The 22,796-nt window shown below is 38.5% G+C and overlaps 4 protein-coding genes across 6 annotated transcripts; 2 read left to right on the forward strand and 2 right to left on the reverse strand.

Moving 5' to 3' along the window:
• The first annotated feature begins 3,595 nt into the window (after positions 1 to 3,595).
• Positions 3,596 to 5,567, forward strand: CRF3 (cytokinin response factor 3). Its single transcript, XM_008236567.3, has one exon. The coding sequence runs from the start codon at positions 4,188 to 4,190 to the stop codon at positions 5,265 to 5,267; it is 1,080 nt and encodes a 359-aa protein (XP_008234789.2). The 5' UTR covers positions 3,596 to 4,187; the 3' UTR covers positions 5,268 to 5,567.
• Positions 5,568 to 11,875: 6,308 nt separating this feature from the next.
• On the reverse strand, positions 11,876 to 13,939 carry PDV1 (plastid division1). Of its 2 annotated transcripts, none has more exons than XM_016794345.2 (2): positions 13,549 to 13,939; positions 11,876 to 12,690 (listed from the first exon to the last, which is right to left on the reverse strand). In XM_016794345.2, the coding sequence occupies exons 1-2, from the start codon at positions 13,861 to 13,863 to the stop codon at positions 12,196 to 12,198; spliced, it is 810 nt and encodes a 269-aa protein (XP_016649831.2). In that variant the 5' UTR covers positions 13,864 to 13,939; the 3' UTR covers positions 11,876 to 12,195. The 2 variants fall into 2 exon arrangements, with proteins under 2 accessions (XP_016649831.2, XP_008234788.2); XM_008236566.2 differs by having other exon boundaries at positions 11,876 to 12,699; positions 13,549 to 13,936.
• An 834-nt stretch (positions 13,940 to 14,773) lies between these two features.
• On the reverse strand, positions 14,774 to 16,983 carry LOC103333674 (low affinity inorganic phosphate transporter 4-like). Of its 2 annotated transcripts, none has more exons than XM_089052522.1 (2): positions 16,054 to 16,983; positions 14,774 to 15,654 (listed from the first exon to the last, which is right to left on the reverse strand). In XM_089052522.1, the coding sequence occupies exons 1-2, from the start codon at positions 16,945 to 16,947 to the stop codon at positions 14,968 to 14,970; spliced, it is 1,581 nt and encodes a 526-aa protein (XP_088908648.1). In that variant the 5' UTR covers positions 16,948 to 16,983; the 3' UTR covers positions 14,774 to 14,967. The 2 variants fall into 2 exon arrangements, with proteins under 2 accessions (XP_088908648.1, XP_008234787.1); XM_008236565.2 differs by having other exon boundaries at positions 14,774 to 15,650; positions 16,050 to 16,983.
• Positions 16,984 to 18,676: 1,693 nt separating this feature from the next.
• LOC103333673 (mitochondrial carrier protein MTM1) lies at positions 18,677 to 22,744 on the forward strand. Its single transcript, XM_008236564.3, is given in 11 exon segments — positions 18,677 to 18,869; positions 18,872 to 19,083; positions 19,406 to 19,495; positions 20,115 to 20,243; positions 20,518 to 20,577; positions 20,671 to 20,841; positions 21,044 to 21,143; positions 21,474 to 21,565; positions 21,672 to 21,821; positions 22,083 to 22,141; positions 22,228 to 22,744. Coding segments are annotated over 11 exon segments (1,242 nt in total). The 5' UTR covers positions 18,677 to 18,823; the 3' UTR covers positions 22,361 to 22,744.
• The last annotated feature ends 52 nt before the right edge of the window (positions 22,745 to 22,796 follow it).

Here is a 22,796-nt window from a genome sequence, read left to right on the forward strand (position 1 = left end):
ATTATAAGAACAAAACAGTGTACGAGTTAAAAGCCCTATGCATACATCCTCCAACAACAGATAGAATTCCTCCTAACTGCACTACTCCACTAGTTTGCGTTCTGTCCTTTCCCAAAACTGAAAGCTTCATTCGGACTATAGTTGGAGGACCACGGCCAAACTTTGCTTTTTAATTTCCCCCTTTAAAACAAATTCCAAGTTGCTGGTACTGGACTGGGAGATTCACATGTAAAGTAATTTAAATGCACTTATTGGATGAAATAATACTCGGTTAATTTAATTGTTATAATCCTAAAAATAAAGGTGAAGTAGAAAATGACTTTTCATGTAATCACAATAAACACCGAGTGAGGCAGAGATGAAGGGCACATGAGGTTAAGTTTCCAGACTCCAGAAAGTCCTAGAAATGTGTTCCATTCATATTAATTCTTGATCATGTGACATCGTGGTATATATATATATAGAGCCACGTATAGCCATGATCATCATGTGAAAGAGTGTGAGACTGAGAGAGAGCACACCACTTTGTTCATTATTATTCGCTCGCACCATATATATATATATAGTCAGTCAGTCTTTGAGATATCAGATTTTACATGCAGGCGTGCTACGCGTGACAAGTCCTTCATGCTTTTGTTTGCCTACAAATGGTGCTCCGTTGGACCGCTGCCACCCAATTTGCTCATAATGCTTCAACCCCCACGTATTTTCAAACGCAAACTGATGCTATGTAAACCAAAACACCCCTATCCAAATCGGCAATTTCATTTCTTTTTTTCTTCTTCGAATTCATATTCAGCTATAACCTCTTATAAGGAACCTGTGACTCTCTGTGATTGTGAGGGCCTAACAAACCAATCTCTGGGTGCCACATAATGACATTGACATCGCTGGAGCTAGGAGAGCCCAGGTCACCAGTAACATGAGTTTTATTTCTTCGTGTTTTCAACTCGTAAACGAAAACAAACCAAGTCGGCTTTTTTGTTTGATTCACCGTTTGGAGCCAATGTCTGATTTTCATATACCAAGACTCACATTTTTGCTATTAATATATTTACTTATTTTAGGTATGATTCTCATTCACATTTATTTAAACAGATATCACTCTAACTACAACGAATATGATACATGTAACATAACACTTTCTTCTTTTCGAAATTTTTTACGGTAAGCGGTGCTTGTAACTCTAGTAGTACAACGCACTTCTTCTTAACGAATTTTAAAGTTTGACTCATTCAGACTCCCTTTGTAAACAAGGACAGAAAAATGTATGGTCAAGTTCTTGATACAAGGCCATCCCTGTCTTCGTTACTGCAGGCAAGAAAATATCGTGGAATCTGTTTTTTAGCTTCTGGTCTATTTAAGTTGAGTTCCCTAGTCCTTGGAGCTTTTGCTACTCGCCTAGGAATTAACGGGAGGGGAACAATAATTACAACGACAGATTATGTACTGCCCATATCCTTAAACACACACACATATATATAGAAGAAGACAATAGTAGCCAGCCAACCAATTGCAAATGTTGTACGTATTATGATTAGATATGGACCAATGGACAATTGACTTTGTTAATTAGTTAATTAAATGTCAACAGGCTGGGGTCAACTACTCTAATTTATGTTTTGTACTTGGTGTTTTTCCACGAGTTTCAAAATCAAACCAATTTCGATATCCTTATAATTAAGCAAACATCCTGTTTTCAAAATTTCGTATATTATCTTGTAAACTCGAGAGAATATATGATTTGGACATCAATTCCAAAAGTCAAACTAATTTTTATTTAGAGAATTCATAATGAACTTCCTAAACCACCTCCTTATATAAATTTTAGGGAGGAAGTGAGAAAACATACATCTAACCATACTCTCTATCCAACACCTAAAATAGGGAGACCTTTAGGAGCTCTTAAATCTGAGGAGAGAAAAAGGACTCTTAGTGGCTCCCTGTAATTAAATAATGCTTTAGTTTAATGCTATTTTAAGTAATTATTTCATGCTAACCATTTTTTATTGTTATTTTATATGAAGATGGAGCATTTATGTTAAACTAAAAAAAGAAATAAATCATTTACGATTCCTGAAATTATGGAGCATGGTTGGAGTTGAAATTTTATAAGGAGCTCATAAAATAGCTTTTTAGTATATTTTTTTAAAAAACTAAATTTTGACTAAAAAATAAGGAGCATGATGGTGGATGCTCTTAGATGACTCACCTTAGACAATTTCTAACCAATGCATTGTTTGTTTTTGTCAAGTAATTAAAGGGACAAATTATAACCGAGATTTGTGAAATTTTGACTGTAATCCACAGCACTAGTTACCGTTGATCAAATAAGGTTAATAACATTTTACCACAATTTCTTTTTAATTTATTACTTTTCTTGGCTTTATGTGATAATTCGAGGCTACTTAATTATTATGTATTTCAAAATAAAGTTGACACTTGAGAGTCTGAAATAGCTGTACTAGACAAATTCTATAATTATCTAAAACAGTTATAGAATTTGTTTCTCGAATGCAAATAAATTGTGTTATGGTAATTATTTAATTATCAATAATAATTTGCACAAAATATCAAATGACCGTTACGAAGCCACGAAGAAATTAGAAACAAAGAAATGAAACCAAATTAATAGCTGACAGAGAAATTACACAGAAAATTTCTTATTTGATGTTAAATAAATAAAAATATTAAGTGGTAAAGGTGACATGAATAGTTAATCACACTTGGACATCATTTCTTCCACTGAAATAGACTGATGAAGTGGTAAAAATGGTAAAATACTTGGCAGCCAACAATTTTTTTTTTTTTTTTCCTGGTAAATTAATAAGAATTTTTTTATTTTATTTTTATTTTTATATTTTGAAAAGACTTGCTTGGCAAGAAATTAGCGTAGACAAATTAAGTGATGAGATTGGAAGGCGAGCATATCTCGGTAGTGGGAACAAATAGGCAGAAAAAACCAGAGACGTACAAAACCCCAATTATAAATGGCGGCGAATTCTAAGTTGCCCGCCACGTTACTCCAGCTGTTAAAAAGTAAATTTATTTTTTTTAAGTGGGTTAAAATGAAAAAAACACTAAAATCACCTACCAAGCCAGCACAACTTGAACTGTTACCATTGCAACGGACTACAAAGTGACAACTATACCCTCGCATGATTTCCTTATTAACCCACGAGCGGAAAAGAGTAAGTAAGTAAATTAAGCAACTGAACTCTTTTAAGGGGTCAAACAATTTGACCGACGAATGTAGCAGGGCCGGGCATCTTGGGCCTCACGTGACAGGCCTCACGGAGTTCAAGATGCATAAGTGAAATGATATTTGCTGAGTCAGCAGCTTATGATGTTCGCTCATTGGGCCCGAGCTTGTCGCGGACCCACCATGTATACGTGTAACAATCTGGACGTATTCTCGGGATGTGGCGGACCGTATATGGTATCTGTTTCTCATATCTCCACGGTCATGACCGGAACCAGTAACCGGCTTCTGATATTTTTTTGTTACTTTATAAAAAAAATATATATAAAATATTAGAAGAGTAATTTGGGATTTTCTAATTTCGGCTGTTGAGATCCTATAAAACAGCGATGGAGTGTTTTGGTGGTCACCGAAACTAAACATTCAAATCGTTTTGCTTCTTCTTCACTCTCTCTCTCTCTCTCTCAACTCTCAAAACATTCCGCATACTTGTTCCACCCCTACCTCCCTCTTGACTCTCTCTCGGGCTATATTCTTGTTAGATTACTCTTCACCACTTTGCTGGGATTTGATCAGAGGTTCCAGATTGAGCCCCCTCAGGTATCAAACACCGTAGAAATCAAAGAAAAACTCCTGTTTTGCTAGTTTTACAATCAGGAGTGAATTGGCTGGGCAGCTTAACTCACTTGCCATTTATGCTTTTCTGCTTCCTCCTTTAAAGCCCCCCTTCCTCACCACTCTTTTACCATCATTCTTCCCCTCCGAAACTTTCTCATTTTCTCTTTCCTCTTGCCTTTGTTAAAGGCTCTTCCCTGTTCTCTGCTTATCTCTAAGTTTTTGAGTCTTCTTGCTTACTGGTTCTCTTTATTCTCTGCCGCCCTTTGTGGGGTCTCTGATTCTTTTTCCTTCCGATGCGAAGATAGAGAGAGAATCAAAGAGCCTTCTCGTACCACCACTGAAAAAAGAACAAATCTTGGACTTGAAAATGGACTCTAGTATTCTATGTCCAATCAAATACACTGAGCACCGAATCACCACCAAAAAATTGACCAAACCCCGGAAGAAACCAACAACGGAGTCTACCTCTTCATCCATCCCGAGAATCGTTCGAATTTCTATGACCGATCCAGACGCCACGGACTCCTCCAGTGGCGAAGAAGACCAGTTTTTTGGGCGTCGGAGAGTGAAGCACTACGTCAACGAAATCAACATCGAAACCGACTTCAGAAACACCTTGGTCCTCCCCAACAACGGCCGCAAACGCTCGACCGTCGAGCCTCCGGCGAGTCGGCGGACGGTGAAAAACTCCGTTTCGCAGACCAATGGGAGCAGGAAGTTCCGCGGCGTACGGCAACGGCCTTGGGGCAAATGGGCGGCTGAGATTAGAGATCCCGCCCGACGTGTACGGCTGTGGTTGGGGACCTTCGAAACTGCTGAGGAGGCCGCTATGGTTTATGATAATGCCGCCATTAAGCTCCGCGGCCCTGACGCTTTAACTAATTTCGTCTCACCGCTACCCAAAGAAGAAGAGAAGCCAGAGCTTCCCGTTGAGCCTGAGGCTGAGCCTGTTATTGAGGTCGAGATCACCAACGGAACGACGTCAGGTTCTGGTTACGATTCCGGGTCGGAGTCTCACAACAATCTGTCATCTCCTACCTCAGTTCTTCACTTCAGAACTCAGCCCAAAATGGAAGAAGCTCATGAGCCGCAAAAGCTTCAGGTATTTGACCAAGTGATGCAGGAGTGTGAAGATGAGACCGTTACGAATTTCGCATCGGACGATTTGGGTAATTATTTGCCTCTGGACTTGCCGTACTTGGATGACGTGTTCAGCTTCCCAGCTCCGGATTCTCCCTTGTTCTTCGATACGCCGATGTTTTTCGACGACGACGCCACCGCCGCGGCCGCGACGCTTCCCGAGTGTTTACTGAAGGAGAATTTCAGCGACATGTTTCGTGACACATACGACACGTCGTTGTCACCGACGACGTCGTCTATGTGCCAAGGGGGGGAGGACTATTTTCAAGACATTTTGTTTGGTTCAGACCCCCTTGTTGTCCTCTGAGAGACTGAGCCTGAGCCAGTCAGAAGCCACAGTTTTGCCGCCGTCGCCTGACCGATTTCTGGGTCAGATTTTTGTTTTCCGGACCAAATTTCGGCATCTTTTTTAATTATTAATTTTGCTGTATTAGTATTAGTAATTACTTATTTATTCGTTTGAACATCTCCGTTAAAAAATTTGACGGAGAGTTTAGTTGAGTGTGAGTTTTGTGGTTCACCGAGTGTATAATTATTTATTAATTTTGGCGGATTAATGAAAATATTTATATAATGTTTTAAATATATACTGGTTTTAACGGAGTCATTGCCTTTGAACTTTATCGTTGTTTTAATCAATTATAGTAAGTATAATTAATTAAATTAAATTTGTTAATTACTGAAGTCACTCACTGTGGCATTCCTTTTGCCCAAACCACGAGTAGAGAGAGGAGTAGTCGCGCGATTTGCGGTGGTGGCCGGTTAGGTTGGGTCAAAATAGGTGTGAATTTGTAGCTCCAATAAGTCCAAAGCTTTTGTTTGTTTCTTCTTCTTTTTTCTTCAACATTTATAATGGCTATTGTCACACATTCACATAGATTAAAAAAAATATTCAACTTTATGCGGGGAAAGGCATAAGCTCACAAAAAATAAATGTGGCCTTTTTGATGTATTAATGGCTAATGAGGGATTTAAATCAGAGCTGAGCTGGCATCATTACTTTGGCATGCATGGAAAATCATCCTTCCCGTCAAGTATAATATTTATGTACAAAATTATTTAGTTTTTTTGCTTTTGATTTTGACTGGTTTTCTTCAAGATGGTACAACTAGGAATTTAGCTTACCATATCAAGGCTTTTTTGAGAACTTACACAAACCTCTTTATAGCGAAGAAAACGATCTTTACTAATTCAACCAACTCTTGTTAGCTATAAATGTAAATCTTTTGCAACCAAGATTTGAAATATTGATGTCATTTTCAGAAATATTATGGGGGAAATTTACTCTTCTTGTTGATTGAATGTTATGAGAAGATTCGTCTGTCTATTTATCACAAATTAATTATTTAAGTGGCCCTTGCAATTTGCAAACACTGGTAATTGCGTTGCTTGAGAGTAAACAAGAGGAGGTAGCCCCCATGATTATGTCTCAAATAAGTTGATATTTACATGTTAATGGAAAGACTCAAGAAAAAGAAAAGTAGACAATTAATCATAACCTACGTATCTCCACTCATAAATATAGAGATTTTACCCAAAACCCTGATGCAATTGGCAATGTTAAAGTGGTAATTAATGAATTACTTTTGTAGCAGCATAATTGGCACCGTAATTATCACATCACATCAGATTAGATTAGAATTGGATTTTCCGGGTGTGAAATCATGGAATGGAAGGAAAAGCTTTTTAAGGTAGAAACATATAATTTGATTTGAGTTGACCCATTGCCCCAGTATACCATTATTCTAATCCAAAGGGCTCCTCCATAAGACTGTGGACATGATGCATGGAGCCAGCGGACGGAGGGCTGCTGCTTTTCATATCATAGTTGATGAGATTGGTGAGAATGGTGAGATTGGTGATGGAGGGATGGAGATGGGTCCTTTTTCAGCCGTTTGCCGGTTGGTAAGGAAAATGAAATGAACTGGGTCAATATGTGCAAAATCAAAGAAAATGGCATGCAATTTGGGCGTGTAACCCATGAAAACAATTCATCATTCACATTCAATTTCATACGCTGTGTTGCTGACTTCTCCACGTTGCACTTTTGAGTGCATATATAGAATGCTTTTCTTTCTTCTTATATTTTTCCTCGTTGGCACATCTTCCCTAATATTATCTAAAAGGGAAATGCCATTCAATACCGTTTCCCTAATTAAGTAAGTAAGTAAACGCATTATGATCATTAATAATGATTCCTAATACAGCTTTCTCTCTTATCTTTACTGATAATGAGAGAGCAACAAAAAAAGTTAAATGTGTGTGTGTTTTTTTGTTTGTAATATAAATATGTCACATGGAATGGAACTTTTAATATCCCAAATGACGTCCCAGGATCTATCAAGGAGACCAAGACCTGGAGACTATAGATTTCTCTACATGTCTAGAGTCGTAGGTGGTGTCTCTTACCTACAGCCTATAGCTAATCAAAGCAAAAGTCTTTCAAATGATTTATTTCTATTTATGTCCTTGACCGACGGGGATTCAGTGTTTTTAAGTTGGTTGATTTGTCATTTATTATCCTCTCTTTCCCTAATAAGTGCACAATTTAATTAGTGAACTCAATAATCGACCGTCAAAGCACACAAATTTTTGAACAGTGTGTTGTTGTACAATTTAATCAGAGACGGAGCCTTTATTCACCGTCTAAACGGAGCTTTTATAAATGAGAATGTTTGGAAAATATAAAAAAAAAATCAGAAAAGTTTAATATACCACCAAACCAAAGCATGCATTCTCTCTCAATCATCACAAAATGATTGCAAACTAGTCTTTGAAAATTACCACACCATAAAAAATAAAAATAAAAACATTATCTTTTTTCTGGTCTCAGTAGTTTCTTTCATGATCGTGTTGTTTTTTTTCACGTGAGATGCTGATGATACGTATCTATGTTCTTAAATTACTGTCTCTGTGTGTGTGTGTGTGTGTTTGACATACAAAATAATGAAAACATGGTTAGGTCAAAAGTGGGAAAGTGGCATATATTATGCATCGTGCAAGTTGGTGATGGTGTGCTGACAACTTTAACCAAAACGCATAACACAAACTGACGCTTTATGTTACAAATTGAATTCGTCCAGCAACTTTTCTTCCATACCCACTGAATTTTCAATTGTGCCAGCAACGGCCATCAACAGTATTGAGAGAAGGTGGTTGCTGCCAATAATAACTAATTAATTAAAGGGATGGAATGGGATTAATCATTAATTATTTATCCTTCTTGTACCCCCATCTACTCTGTAATATATTTATTTTGCTTTTTAGGGTTCATCATTCATGAATAATTCAAGGGAAGGGAGCGTTGTGCAGAGATTGTGAATTGGCAACTATTAAAGAAGAAAAAGACGTCATTTGATTTGAAAGGAGAGGTAAAAGGTTATGGAAATTTCATTTCTGGAGAAAAACCAAACGAGAAGAAGCTGGTGGGTAAAATGTGTTAACTAGTCAACCTTTGATTCCGAAGACAACTGTCACAGATTGAGATTGTTTCTTAACGCATAGGAATAGGATCTTCAAAAACAGCAGATGCATGCACGAAAAACCACAGTAAAACGTACACGTATGCATAGTAATTTTTTGGCTCCTTTTTTTTAAAAGAGTATATATATTATTAAAATTCTAAATTTGCTGTTTGTTACGTTGTCTGGGTACACTGTTCTGTTCTGTGTGGAAGCATTAGTATTTATATAGCAAGACGAGCCTGGTTGCTGGTGGGCACACTTTTCCTTATTACCTGCACACCATGACCTAAAAGCCGTCGCACCGTCTCCCCTCCAATGGCATGGATATTGTACATATAAATTAGTTACAGTCGTTCATGCACGCATAAACGGACGTTTTGATTTATTGGTTAGAATGGGATCGATCCATCCATTGTGATACGTCCCAAAGCTCTTACAGTGCAACTTGTATCACTTCTAAGTATAAAATATTATGCTAGTATTTAAAAATAGAGATTTTGGGGGGCACTTGTCAACTAACCAGAAGGGGGAGGTGTGGGGAAATTAGTAGAGGCAAAGGAGAGAGAGAGAGAGAGAGAAAGCAAATGAAGTAGAGCAGGCTTTATAACTAATGTCAGAGACTAGTTGCAAGTTACATGCATGGTTACTAATGGGTAAGCCCCTCTGATTTGCTGTAATTTGCAAGTGGGCTTCTTTCTCTTTTCACTGTGTCTGTTTTCGAATTTCAAGTGTTGAATTTTTGAATGGATACCAAATTAATGAACAATGACAACGCACAATCTGAGCCCGATTGTAATTTGTATCTCTCTATATAGATATAGACTACATTTGCTTTTCTTTCCTTCCGTTCCTGCCTGGTCCCCAACCACTTTGGCCTCAGAAGAGCAGCAGCAGCTGCCCGCAGCCAATTCTCATGCTTCGCCCACTCTATAAATCTTTTTTTTTTGCTCCTTCTTCTTTTCGGGGCTACATTAATGCTACCACATGCATTAACTGGAATATGTCTTACAGTTTCATATTCAATAGTTTCAAATATCTTACGAAGAAGTCGTAACTCAAGTAATTACGAGCAATTACCTTTACACTTGAAGTTTTATTGATGGGTCATCAAACTTGAAACAGTTGAGTCCTAAAGTGATTAGGAGATGCTCCACCAAATCGTGCTTAATTAATGAGAATGATGACTTTTTAGTTGAAGGTTGACGAATCATGGTCGACCTCGCATCGCTCACGTTCTCATGTACGGCAACCGTCCAATCTATCTAACACTATAAACGCTTTCCTTCTTTTTTTTCTTTTTTCTTTTTTATAACAAATTTTAATCTTAATTTTTATATTATTTTAATAAAAATTAAACAAGTCCGGAGGGACCATGGGCCAAGAAGACAAATGGGGTGGGTAACACGTGAAAATATATATGGGGCCTCTGCTCTGCCACCTCCCAAATTTGCAACTGTCTCCCATCTCTATGCACACGTGGCAAACTCCAGGAGCAGTCAGCAGTGCTTATCATGGGACACGTGGCACCGGCGCCACCTCATGGACCCCACCAGAGGAAGACGCTACTCAATTTCACCTACCGACAGCGATGGTGAATCGAGTTATGGCCTCGTGGGACGGAGAGAATGTGTGACATTTCTTCCTGTGCATATAGCGGAGAATTTTCTTGAATATGGACCATGTTCTATATGGACAAGATTTGATTTTGACAGTCTCTCTCTCTATAGTACTCATTAAACTTGAAATCAAAGCAATGTCTTTTCTGTATTCTATTCTTGTAATTTATGTAATATAATACAATGAGTTGGAGTATATATATATATATATTCTTCAATATTGTTAAATTCCCAATCTAATATTATTGTCCCTCCCACGACACTCCTCCAATCATTCTTTCCCAAAAGGTTCATTGGGTTTTGAGAAATTGAAAAGAAAATTTTGGCATGCACTTGTTGTAAGTGTATTTTAGCAATCCAGAGGTCTCTACATATAAAGATATACGGAGCAGGATTGTTGCGGGATGTGAGTACATATGATGCCGGAATTATATGTACTCAAAATTCCGCTCTTGACGATATGTTTTAATTGTTATAATAAACGTGTGAGTGCATGCCTTCACGTGTGTATCTGTGTAAAAATGACACGACATCTGCATTTGAGAGGGAGAAAAATGAAGAAAATAACACCTAGTGCAACAACTTTATTAATGTCGACAATCAGCTGGTTCACTTTATTATAACGAGAAATACACAAAACATAACCAGTAAATTGTGCAAAATAGATTGTGTTTGAATCGTTCCCAAAAGATGAATATCTTTTTCTGATAGTTTACTTAGCATTTCAAACCATTTAAAGACAAATTTGATTGAGGTTATGTTTCCACTTTTACTAAAATTCTTATAAATGCAATTTCCTTTTGTATTTTCGAGTTGACCTGGTGCCTCGTTTGGTTGACATTCTCTACCGAAGAGGACACAAAATCTTTGTTGTCAATTTGAGATCACGAAAGGAGGAAGAAAAGTTGGGAAGGATGTTTTCACCCTGTCTTCTGTTTCTGTTTGTTACATTACATGAGCTTTTGAGTGATGCACGCATCCAATCCAATAGGAAGTCCAAGAAAGTGTTTACACACAGCTGCAAATTATGAGGCTAATTATGTGTTCAAACCCTTTAAACTTTTTTGGTTTTGGCAAAGACCAACACCCCAAAAAGCCTAAAGAATAGAGCAAATTGCTTTCCGACATTATTCCTTCTGTTAATTTGAAATTATCCCCCCATCATATATTATTCAATCTGAATTTGGTTCCAATCAAACATGAGTCACACCGAACATTGACAACCAATCCACTAAGGTTGGTCTAACTCTAAATACACAATTGGGTTTGCTTTGCTTGTTTCTCGCAAGTTGCATGTGGTATGTTGCTGCGGCATGGTCAGCAAGGCTTAGAAAAAGATATCGTTAGAAATAATGTGTGTTCAAATTGGGTTGACCGAAATCAGAATTAAGGGCTTTATTGTTGCCTTTAAAGTGACGATGAGGCTCCTCCAAAGTCTTACAGGGGTTGGCTCCTGCAAAATCTTTGTTGTCAATTTGTTGCCTTTTAGGCGTCTAAAGTCTTGAGGGCTGGCCCATGTAAATGGGTCCTCGGTTATCAGAGTTTCTCCGGTTATGACGCATGCAAATTGCAATGCAAGTGGGTTTTCCAGAAATTGGGTTGTTGAGTTTTGAGGTTTTGACTTAATGACGTCATTGGTTACCTCCTGGTTTCAATCCCTAACTAGTTTGCTCTTTGACTTGAGAAATGGCTTCTCGCCTCGTAGTAGGATTGCTTAAAGTTGGAGCTCGCATTGTTAGTTTTGGGAGCAAGGCTGGTAGTTTAAGTGGGTTCTACAAATTGGGCCAACTCATATATGTAGGTCCATTGCCTACACAATCAGAGACGGGCCGAAGTTGCTATATCAACAATCTGTAGATATCAGAGTGCTTAATATACACAAAAGAATTTCAAATGACAAAAGGAAGGAAGCCAAACAAGCTGTTAAAAAAAACATCTACGGGTATATGTTTACCAAGCCTTCGCCCATAGCCTAAAGGAGGAGAGGTAGCTTTATGCCTCTACTGTAGTTTGAAAAAGAACAACCTACGGGATTACTCATTACCAAACCTCTTTGCCAAATTCTGCAAACTTTCCGTGGGATGAAATACAACTATACCAACAGTTTGGTTACCTACCATTTAATTCTGTGCTACAGAAATTTAAGACTACTGAGCTAACCCCTAGCCAATAGCACATCCAAGTTGCTGAATCGACCAGTCGACGAAGTCCCCTCTACCCGGGAAGTTTTTCTAGCATTTCTGTTTTCTTCCAGCTTCTGTGGATGCTCCCTCATAGCTACTTGATTCAGATGCACCAATGCAATCATGCTAACTGCCACCAAACCAGCATTGCCAAGTATTCCACCCATATTATCCAATTTAAGGGATTTCTTAGCAAAATTGATACTTGAAATGAGAACTTTGATTATAATATTTGACCTCTTCCCTTCACAGGCTTCCAATTTCTCAGCAGAAGGACTGATTGGAGGACCATAAAGATTTTCAGGTGAAACGAAGCGACTTGCATCACAGACATCTCCCACAAAGGCAAGAGCTTCTTCAATAACTTGGTATTTCTTACCATGGTGTTCAGACAATCTCATTGCTAAAACCTTACGGCTTTGCTCTAACCGTGCAATTGCAGCATCTCTCTCAGCCCGCTGCTGCACCTGCACAGTCTAGACAAGAAAACAAATTGATATAAGTATGCCTGAGCTGGTAAGATGCGGAATATCAAAGTGCAATCCAAACAGAGAGTTTCACAAGCAAAACCACGCAGCAGTTACAGAAACAGAGTATTTCGTCCTTTAAGAGCTATGCAACTTTCAGCAATACACAACAAAGTCACAATATAACTTCAAATCATGGTTTTCAAAATTGAAGTTAAGGACTAATCCCCAACCACTTGACCTTAAGCACTCTATAGGTAATGCAACAGGTGTGTCCTATGAAAACTTCCTACTCATGTACAATGTAACAGAGAAGCCACCTAATGGTCAGCAATCTTCATCACCATTTTTTTTATCCCTTACTTATCATAATCTCTTTTGCTCTACGGAAACCATTAACAAACCTACGTGTCTCTAATGTCCACCGATCACATTTGGAATTACATTTGCCTCTGCACTAGTGTTCTGCTTTTTATTGCTCTATGCACAAATTTATATTCTATAGAAAGAAGGAACCCAAGCTGAACAGTTTTCATACTACATAAGCACTTAGCTACTTAGTACAGAATTTCGGATACTGCAACGGCATAAACCATATATTACACATTAATTTTGCTTACTAATTTTTCATCTCTTTCATTTTCCCGGCAACCAAACAGAAACTAATCAAATTACACGCACCACCACCAAAAAAGCTAACAAATATCTTTAAATCCACTTGTCTAATTTCTATAATTAATACAGCTCAAACGACTAGACGCAATCAAACATTTCGTCGCTTATTCTTCTATTTTCCTACGGTTTTCAAGTAAGCAAACAGAAATTAACAAGACAAGCCCTAGAAAGCCATGAACTTACATGGAAAAACTCGAGCTGGTCCTCCAGGTTCTCAAGCGCGGTCCGAATCGCATTGAGGCTCTTGGCCTCCCGAATCACCGAGTCATCGTCGTGGTCGTGTCGGAATTCCTTCACGTAGACGTAGCCGGTTCGGTTCTCATCAACGGCGACGTCGTTGGCGTGCGGCCTCTTCTTGTCGGAACTTCTCAGGGCATTGACAGAGCTGAGGAAGTGAGCTCTCGAAATTGAGTGGATGGCGTCGCTGATCTTATCGTGCAGGTCCCAAATCTTCTCGAGCACCGCCTCAATATCTTCGATTTCCATGTCCCATTTCATGGAGGGAAATTTGGGGGAGAAGAGACTAATTTCTAGGGCTTCAATTTTCAGAGAGTGTGGTCCTGCTGAGACGGTTCGGGTTTCTTAGGTGTCACGGGTAAAGTGCGACACGTGGGAGTTGATGTAGCGCCTGCAACGAATAAAGTGCGCTGATACAGTACACACACCGCTCTTTTATTCAAATGAGATGCGTAAATCAACGGACAATCTAAGCCGTCCATTTTAGCTAATTTTTCGTGCTCTATGTCACACTTCTAACATATGTTTCCTTTGGCCCAAAGGCTTTGGGGTTGTTTGATAATTATATTTTTTTTTATTAATAGGGTGATAGTTGGAATGACCCATTTATTTGGTGTGCTATTGTTCTCAAGTGGTTCAAACCCCCACAGTACTAGTGTGGGTGTGTGTGAGTTTTTCCGCATTTCATTTTTTTTGAAAGAGGCAGTAATATACTAAACTCACACACATTATACGAATGTTATGACTCAATCCATAACTTTTCATGAATAAGCAATTACTCAAAATCACTATACTAATGGGTCCTTTGCACGGGCCTTTTAATTTAAATTCAACAGAAAAGTGGATTGTAATATTTATAAACAAGATAGTTTCTGTTAAGTTATTACAATGGTAAGTTTTCGAATATTAATTAATCAATCAATTTGCGGGATGTAGTGAGGAGTTTGTGTATTGCGATCACACAATGGATCTTTTCATTAGGTATATATAATAACATATGTTTTCGTAACTGAGGAAAAGTAGTGGCCTAAAATAAGATCGATTCTTTAATAATGACTGTGTGGGTGTAGCAAACAAACATATACGAACATCTTAATTTTCACTTCACTCTATATGTTACATTGAGAAATACATGAAAGAAGGAAAATAAACAATATAAAAACCTCACCCCCACTCAAACTTTCTTTCACTTGGAAGTTCACAACACATGGCAGCTCTTATTTGTGCCTATAGGGCATGCTTCTGAGCAAATGACCCTAAATTTGCTCCATCGAGCTCATTTATTGATATATATATTTATATCATAACCAAATAGTAAATACTTATTTAATTGATCGGCTTTGCTAATTAAACCTTGTTAATTAACTACCTAGTCACTGATGATGAATTGGTACCAGTCATCTGTGTTCCAGTTGTTTCGCCACCGCCATCCTCACCGGAGATCTCCTCCAACGACCTGCCTTTAGTCTCAGTGACCAAGAACGTGAAACAAAACCCTAGCATGTTCGTAAAAGCCAAGAAGAACATAGCCTTCTGGATATCTTTCGTTCCTTTACCCGTAGTATAGTTCTGCACCCCAAACGCACCCACCATGGCACCGGCCTTTCCAGCCGCCGCACTCAACGCGTGACACGTGGATCTGACCCTGGTAGGGAACAACTCAGCCGGAAGAACAAAAGTGGTGCTGTTTGGGCCAAAGTTGGCAAAGAAAAAGGTGAGACCATACAAGGTTGCAAACATGTACTTGTTGGTTGTGAGATAGTCATATTTGATGCCTATGATCAACATGAAGAAAGACATCATGAAGAACCCCATAAGTTGGATCTTGAACCTCCCGAGTTTCTCGATGAAGAAGACGGTGAACCAGTAACCAGGGAAAGTGCCGAAGAACGCAATCACAAACATGGCTCGCGAGGTCTCGAACATTTCTTGCAGAGCGTTAACCTCAACATCCTTTTGTGTCAAACCCATTACCGGGAAAATGTCCTTTTGCGTTAGGTTTTGGCTGTAAAAGGCGATATCCAACAAGAACCAAGTGGTCGTTGTACCTGGGTTTGAGAATTAATACATGAATAATATGGACAAAATATCCGGAGTACTAAAAAAATATTCAAAATATGTTATATCTAATATATCAGTTTAGGTCAGGCAATCAGTCCTTTGGAGTGATTATAGAATATTATGGTATTACGGTCACGTGATAAATCTTATATACATGTTATAATATAAGTGAATATTTATTAATATTAATCTGGGGTAAAACCATGTAGTCCAACATATTATAACATATCTACAAAATGTACCACGTGACCATATTACTGTAGTATTCTATAATTTTTCGTTCATTTGCATTAAAGTTTGAATTTCTCTTCCCGTATGTTAGATTAATTTTAAAGTAAATTATCGATTCTATAAAATTTTAAAAACATATCAATTTGAAAATATACCTATTAGGTGACGTCCGTGGCGCCTATAGAACTCCATGGATAATAATGGGTACTCATTGGCAGCCTTGAATTGTGCCAACTTATCTTGTTCAGCTTGGATTTCGATATCCAAAACCTTCCCCATGTCCGCGGCTGCTTGCTTGGCGTTTCCTTCAATCAAGGCGGTGTATCGACCTGTTTCGGGCATTTTCATCCGCCAGTAGTAAGTCACGATTGCCGGCAACGCCCCAATCATGAGCACAATCCGCCACAGATAGTCTGCCTGCGGCTGCGTTGACAACACGTGCGAATAATCCGTAGGGCTGTCTTGGAACGCCGGTGCCGGGTAATAGCTCAGGAAGATTCTCGACAAGACCATCGAAACCAGCCCTGCAAAAATGATCCCCACACCTTGCATTGCGAACACCGCCGCTATGAACGCGCCACGTGTCATTTTGTTGGCGTATTCGGACATAATAGTGGCGGAAAGGGGATAGTCTCCGCCGATCCCAAACCCTAGCCAAAACCTGAAGAAACACAAGGTGGTCATCACAGCGGGTGCTGAGGAGCCAAACGACAGGCCTGAGCAAATGGCGCAAATGACCATCATGATGAGGGTGACCCCGTAAACCTTCTTGCGGCCTAGCTTGTCACCGAGCCACCCGAACACGAGTTGGCCCGATAGGGTGCCTACTAGGGCCACGCCGATCACGATGTTGTTGACATGCTTAGGGAGCTTTCCGGGCACTTTTGAGTCAGGGTTGAAGTAGTAAAGGCGGCCGAGAAGCTTAGAGACGGTGGAGATGCAGAAGAGGTCGTAGGCGTCGGTGAAGAAGCCCATGCCCGCGATGACAATGGCGGTTACATGGTACCATTGCGTCCGAGCTGAGTCCAGTGCATTCAGCACGGCTAGGGCCATTTTCGTAATTAAGTTGCTGGTGCTGCCTCAGATGGTTAAGGTTGCTGCTGGTGTAGGACTAGATGATCATCATGATTATATAGGGAAATATAATTAGTAGGAATTATTAATGATTGTTATGGGATGGCTAAGTATTACAATGACGGACGTTTAGACCTAGGCTGTGAGAGAACTACAAGAAATCACAAAGGGTACGTATCAAGGATATTCTACACATATGCTTTTATGCTTACATTATTGTAATTCATAATTAAGGGTTTATTCTAATTGAGATTATGGTTTAATTTTAATAAATTAATCGCCATGTTGTAAGCTCAAATGTAATGGATTAACATATATATTTCCTTATATTTTCTTTTACAATTAATGGTAACATATTATTTGGGAGATCGAAGTTATTGGCTGGTTGTGGCATGGCATCCAAGGAGATGAAATTTATCTTCAACAACGTAGACAAACCCATCAATGTTTGGGGTTTGTTGTTGGTCCAATCTATAGAGTAATGGAATGGTTTTCAGTGGCTTGTCATTTTGCTTTCATTTTAAGTATTTAATATTGGAATTCTGCATTGGCAATTTGGCATGGTCTTGAAATTACACTAGCTAGCTGGGTGTTTGCTTGTCTCTGTCCGAGAAATTGGCATTCTTGAAAATTATGTGGGTTGACAGTTTTGTATTGTATGCACATTGTCGTTGGTTAATTTGGTCGAATAAATATATGCTGTGCATCTTTCGTTAAAAAACAAGGTCATAATCCTTTCGTCCCAAAAAAAAAAAAAAGAACAAGGTCATAATCCTCAAAGAAGAAAGGGTCATAATCAATATGACTTGATGGGTTTAAAAAGGAAAATCTGATATTTTTGTACTTGTTTATGTTATTGATATATTATGAGCTTTGCAGATGTGAGTTAGACTTAGCCATAGCAGTGAGTTCGACGTCTTACACCTAAGTTCGAGTCTCCATTTTCCGTAAATTAGATTAATTTGGGATAATTTTGACTATTTATGTGTGTATAAAATATATATTATGAGATTTTATCGTCACTCAAAAAAGTTATTCTACGCTCATTCTTAATAAAAAAAAATAAAGAATAAGGAGTTAAATATTATTATTTTGGGGGTGTGAATAACAATTTATTAATGAAATATTTTTAAATTTGATTTATATGGTTCAACTTTTTTAGTTTCCAGGTAATCAAAATCTATGTATTGGATGAAAAATAATAAAATGGAAAGATTGACTTATGGTCCAAGAAAAAGAAAGCCAAAATTCTAATAATTTGGAAAGAAAAATGTAACTTTGCTTGATCGGTGTTACTCCACGCCGAGAGTCGCGCCACGTCGCACGCACAATAGAAAGCCCTAGAAGAAGTTGAGCAACGGCTCCCAAACAAGAAATAAGGCCCTGTTTGTTTCCACCAAAATCAAATCAGGCAAAGTTAAAATTTCAAACTCACCAGTGTAAAGAAATATAAAAATAAAATAAAATAAAATATTACACTCCTTCCTTTCCCGAAGTTTCATGAGCTTTTTTAATTTTTTTTAATTTTTTTAAGTTGTAATTTTAGTGAGTATATAATCAGGTTTGTTTCACCAGTAGGTTTACCACCAAAAAGAGTCGCTTTCAGAAAGGCTAACAAACGTGGCCCTCACAAAGGACACGAAGCTGATACGCTTCTTCCCCTTTCCTCTCCTGTAGCCCGCCTTAGTTTATGGTCAGCCTTTCCTCCTTCTCCAAGCAATTTTGAAAACAAATTTTTTTTTATTTTTTATTTCATGTTCTTTTGTTTCCAATTTTTTATTTTAAAAAAGATAAAGAAAATAAATTTTGTCAGATTGCAATTGATCAGAGATTGAGAGAGAGAGGCGCGGACAAGATGGTGGAGTTGGAGCGAGCCCAAAATCCATGGATGAGCACGGAGCAAACCCACGAGTTGGGATTGACGGTAGAGATTTGTCGAGTCCGGAATCGACAACTACGGATAGAGATGGGGTGGAATTCTCTGCCGCACAGCCTCCCAGTTCAAGCTACAATAACACGTCCGACGGGCAATTGGGCGTTGCCGAGCGAGCTTTGTCGGCAGCCGGTGCCGCTTTTTTATCCGCAATTATCGTCAATCCTCTCGACGTCGTCAAGGTACGTGCTTTTGTTTCTAGTAGTGCTCTGTTTGGTTTCCGACGAAGTGAGAGAGAGAGGAAAAGTAAAATTAAACCGGCATTAGGGAAAAACTGAAAGCGTTTGAAGTTTAGATATTTCGGTCAAATGGGACTTGGAATCTACCAAAATTGAGAAGGGCTCTTATGATGAATATCTTGGTTGATCTCCTTGGTGTGCATTTTATCTCTCTTAGTTGCTATTAATATGATGCATTTTATTGTATTTAGCAAACGTTTATATGAAAGCTGCCGATTGGAAGCATGCACTGAGAAAATGTTCTTGTATTTCTATCTTATTACAGACAAGGTTGCAAGCTCAGGCAGCTGGAGTTCCTTACTCTCATCCACTAAGTAATGTCACAAGTCGGATGGCATATTTTGGGCCAAGCATGGTATGAATGCGATACTTCTCTGTCCTTTTTTTTTTCTGTTGTAGAGGATTGGATTCTTTAACCTTTGTTGAGGCTGCTTATGTTGTTACATATCATGGAAGCCTACATGGGATTGCTATAAACGGAAATGAGAATGTGTGATACATACACCGCCTAGGGTGGTTGATAGACCATACTACTGAGTCATGTGATAAGTTGTGTTGATTATTGCATTAATGTCTAGACATGATTAGTTAAAATTGGTTGGTTTCTGTAAGTAGCTCACAGTTAGAACTTTGAGTGGGATTAGGAGCATGGGGAGTTACATGGATGCATTATCTGCCTGAGAGGCTGAGACGTGGGGAGTTACATTGTCTCTGCTTGGATTTTTCTTCTTCTTTCTGTTGGTTTCAGGGAAATATTATGCTTCAACATTTTTTCACTAATACTTTATGGTGTAGACAAGTGGCTGTGTTTTTGGGTACCTTCATATGTTGCTAGCTTTTGAATTATATGCTATATATGTTTGATAAATGTATCCCTTCACAATCAGGAAGGTTCTTTACTGGTCGTTTTGGCTTAATGTTGATCTCTGCCAGTGTGTGGGCCATTAATTTTGTTTTATTTTATGTATGCTCAGTTGTTTGCAGATCTAAGGTGTTCACCATCGTGCACGCATGCTGGAATTCAGGGTACTGTATCAATATGTCCTCCTGATTGTTTTAAATACAAAGGCACATTGGATGTCTTCTACAAAATCATTCGACAGGTTGGTCGGTTTTCTTGCCGTTTTAAGTGTATACTATGCCAAATGTTCATGAAAATGAAAACTGTAGTTACAAGCATGCACCTACTTGTTTATTTCATGATTATATTGCTTTGTTAGTTTCCTGTTCTTAAAGCATGAAATGTATGCATGGTGCTTATCTATGTATAACATTGCCATGGTTAGTTAGTGAAAACATGTGCTCCTCTACATTATGCTGTCTACCGATGCAATAGGTGTTTGTCTATCATTTTGATTTTGGAGTGTGATATCACAGGAAGGATTTTCAAGGCTATGGAGAGGCACAAATGCAGGATTAGCCTTGGCTGTTCCAACAGTAAGCTTCTAATTCTGCTCAGGTCTTAGTTTGGTTTTTGCTGGGGCATGCGATTGCTCTTTCATTTACGTGACTCCCCTTTTTGTTGATCAGGTGGGGATTTACCTACCATGCTATGACATATTTCGCAACTGGTTAGAGGAATTCACTGTCCATAATGCTCCAAGTACGACTGCTTATGTCCCTTTAGTTGCTGGCTCCTTGGCACGCTCGTTAGCTTGTGCAACTTGCTATCCTATTGAACTTGCTAGAACTCGCATGCAGGTAGTTTAGAGGTTTAAAAATTAATTTTATGGTTAATTTTGTTATGTTTTGATGGTTTAAATTGATTTTAGATGTTGTGTAAGATATGTTTGGTAGGTTATGTTATTTTGGCAAGTTACACACTTGACAGGCTCTGAGAGCAGAGGCGTGGAGGTTCTTATTTTTATTTATTTAATTTAATTGTTTTTGAAAATGTTAATAGGCATTCAAAGTCATACAAAATGGTAGGAAGCCTCCTGGTGTTTTGAAGACTTTATTTGGTGTCCTGTCTCATGTCAAGACCACTAGTAACGTTCAGAATTGTAAGTACATTCTTCTGATGGTTTGACCTTGGATTAGTTCTTTGAGTTCTGTAAATTTAAGGTGGATGCATGTTATTTTCCCATAATTCTAATAGAAGTCAAATTGTGCGGCACAATAAGCAAATGCATCCCAGCAGTTATTAGGAAATCAGATTTTGGTTTGCTATATGATATTTAGCTGGACACCTACTCATTACTTCCATGAACACAAATTAAGATTTGAGGAGTAGAGGCACCCTCATTATGGTTTTCAGTGCAGTTTGGCGTTTTGGATCCAGAATTAAATTTTGTTTGAAGTAAACGATTATGATATACTCTCTGTTCTAACAGTGCAAGGCTATCGTGTCCTGTGGACGGGTATGGGAGCACAACTTGCTCGTGATGTTCCCTTCTCAGCAATCTGTTGGTCAACCCTTGAGCCCGTATGGATTCATTCTTCTGATTACTTATTCCTTTTATCATTGTTTTGTCCACATCTATTTTTTTCCAGCAATTATTTCAATAACAATTCCTTTTCTGTCTGAGCAGCTCAGGAGAAAACTTCTTGGTCTAGTTGGTGATGAAGCCAATGCAGTCAGTGTCCTTGGAGCAAATTTTTCTGCTGCTTTTGTTGCAGGAAGCCTTGCTGCTGCAGCCACGTGTCCATTGGATGTTGCAAAAACCCGAAGGCAGATAGAGGTATTTTTCTTCTCTCTCTATTCCATTCTGAATCGATCTCTTGATAACCCATAAAAGGAAAAATAAAAAAAAAAAAAGAGAAAGAGTTTGATCCTTTTCCCAAACTTTGAAAGTGAACTAGATGAACGTAAAGGAGAATTAGCATGCATGTTGCACTTTGTTTATGAAATGGAGTGTCGCTTAGTATTTTAGGTATTGTACTTCTTTGTATATTTGTACTCTGTTCTTATGAACATTTTTCTTTTGGAAAATAAAAATCAGAACGATCCAGTCAGGGCACTGAAAATGACAACAAGGCAAACACTAATGGAGATTTGGAGGTATCCTTCCAGTACATAAATTTCAGTGATGGGCATGTAGATCTTTTACTAGTAATGCACTTATATTGATATTTGCTTTGGGACAGGGGTGGAGGGCTGAAGGGACTGTTCATGGGAGTTGGTCCTCGTGTTGGCCGTGCAGGCCCTTCTGTTGGGATTGTGGTTTCCTTCTATGAAGTCGTTAAGTATGTTCTTCATCAGCGGTATTCAACTTCATGACAGAGGTGGATCCGTGTCTTCTCCTTTTTTTGATCCTTCCACGGTGCCCTTTGATGCAGTGTCCAGTGACTTGGCATAGGGTAAGGAAACGATTTTGATAAGGAAGATCAGCTACAAGTTTTTGTAGATACAATAGCTTTCCAGATGACAATGTTTTTATTTTTTTTCTAGGCCTGCAAGTGCAGGATTGAACCTCTTTTCACCCAATTTTGGTTCACTTTTTCTCGCTCAGTTTTGAGGAGAAATTTTGTTACGTTTAGGTCGTTCCCTTGTTTTTTTTTTTTTGAGAGTACATCTCAGTTGGTAGATTATATCGAATAATCTGCATGATCTGCCTCTTGTTCTCTTTGGTGTCAAATAAAGCAATAGTATTTCTTTTTGTCATTTTTTTAGTATTGCAGCAGGATTTGGCCAAAACGTTCTGTGCTTCTTGAAC

This window comes from Prunus mume, linkage group LG5 (genome assembly GCF_029339155.1).
Source record: "Prunus mume cultivar Tortuosa linkage group LG5, ASM2933915v1, whole genome shotgun sequence".
Classification (NCBI taxonomy): domain Eukaryota; kingdom Viridiplantae; phylum Streptophyta; class Magnoliopsida; order Rosales; family Rosaceae; genus Prunus; species Prunus mume.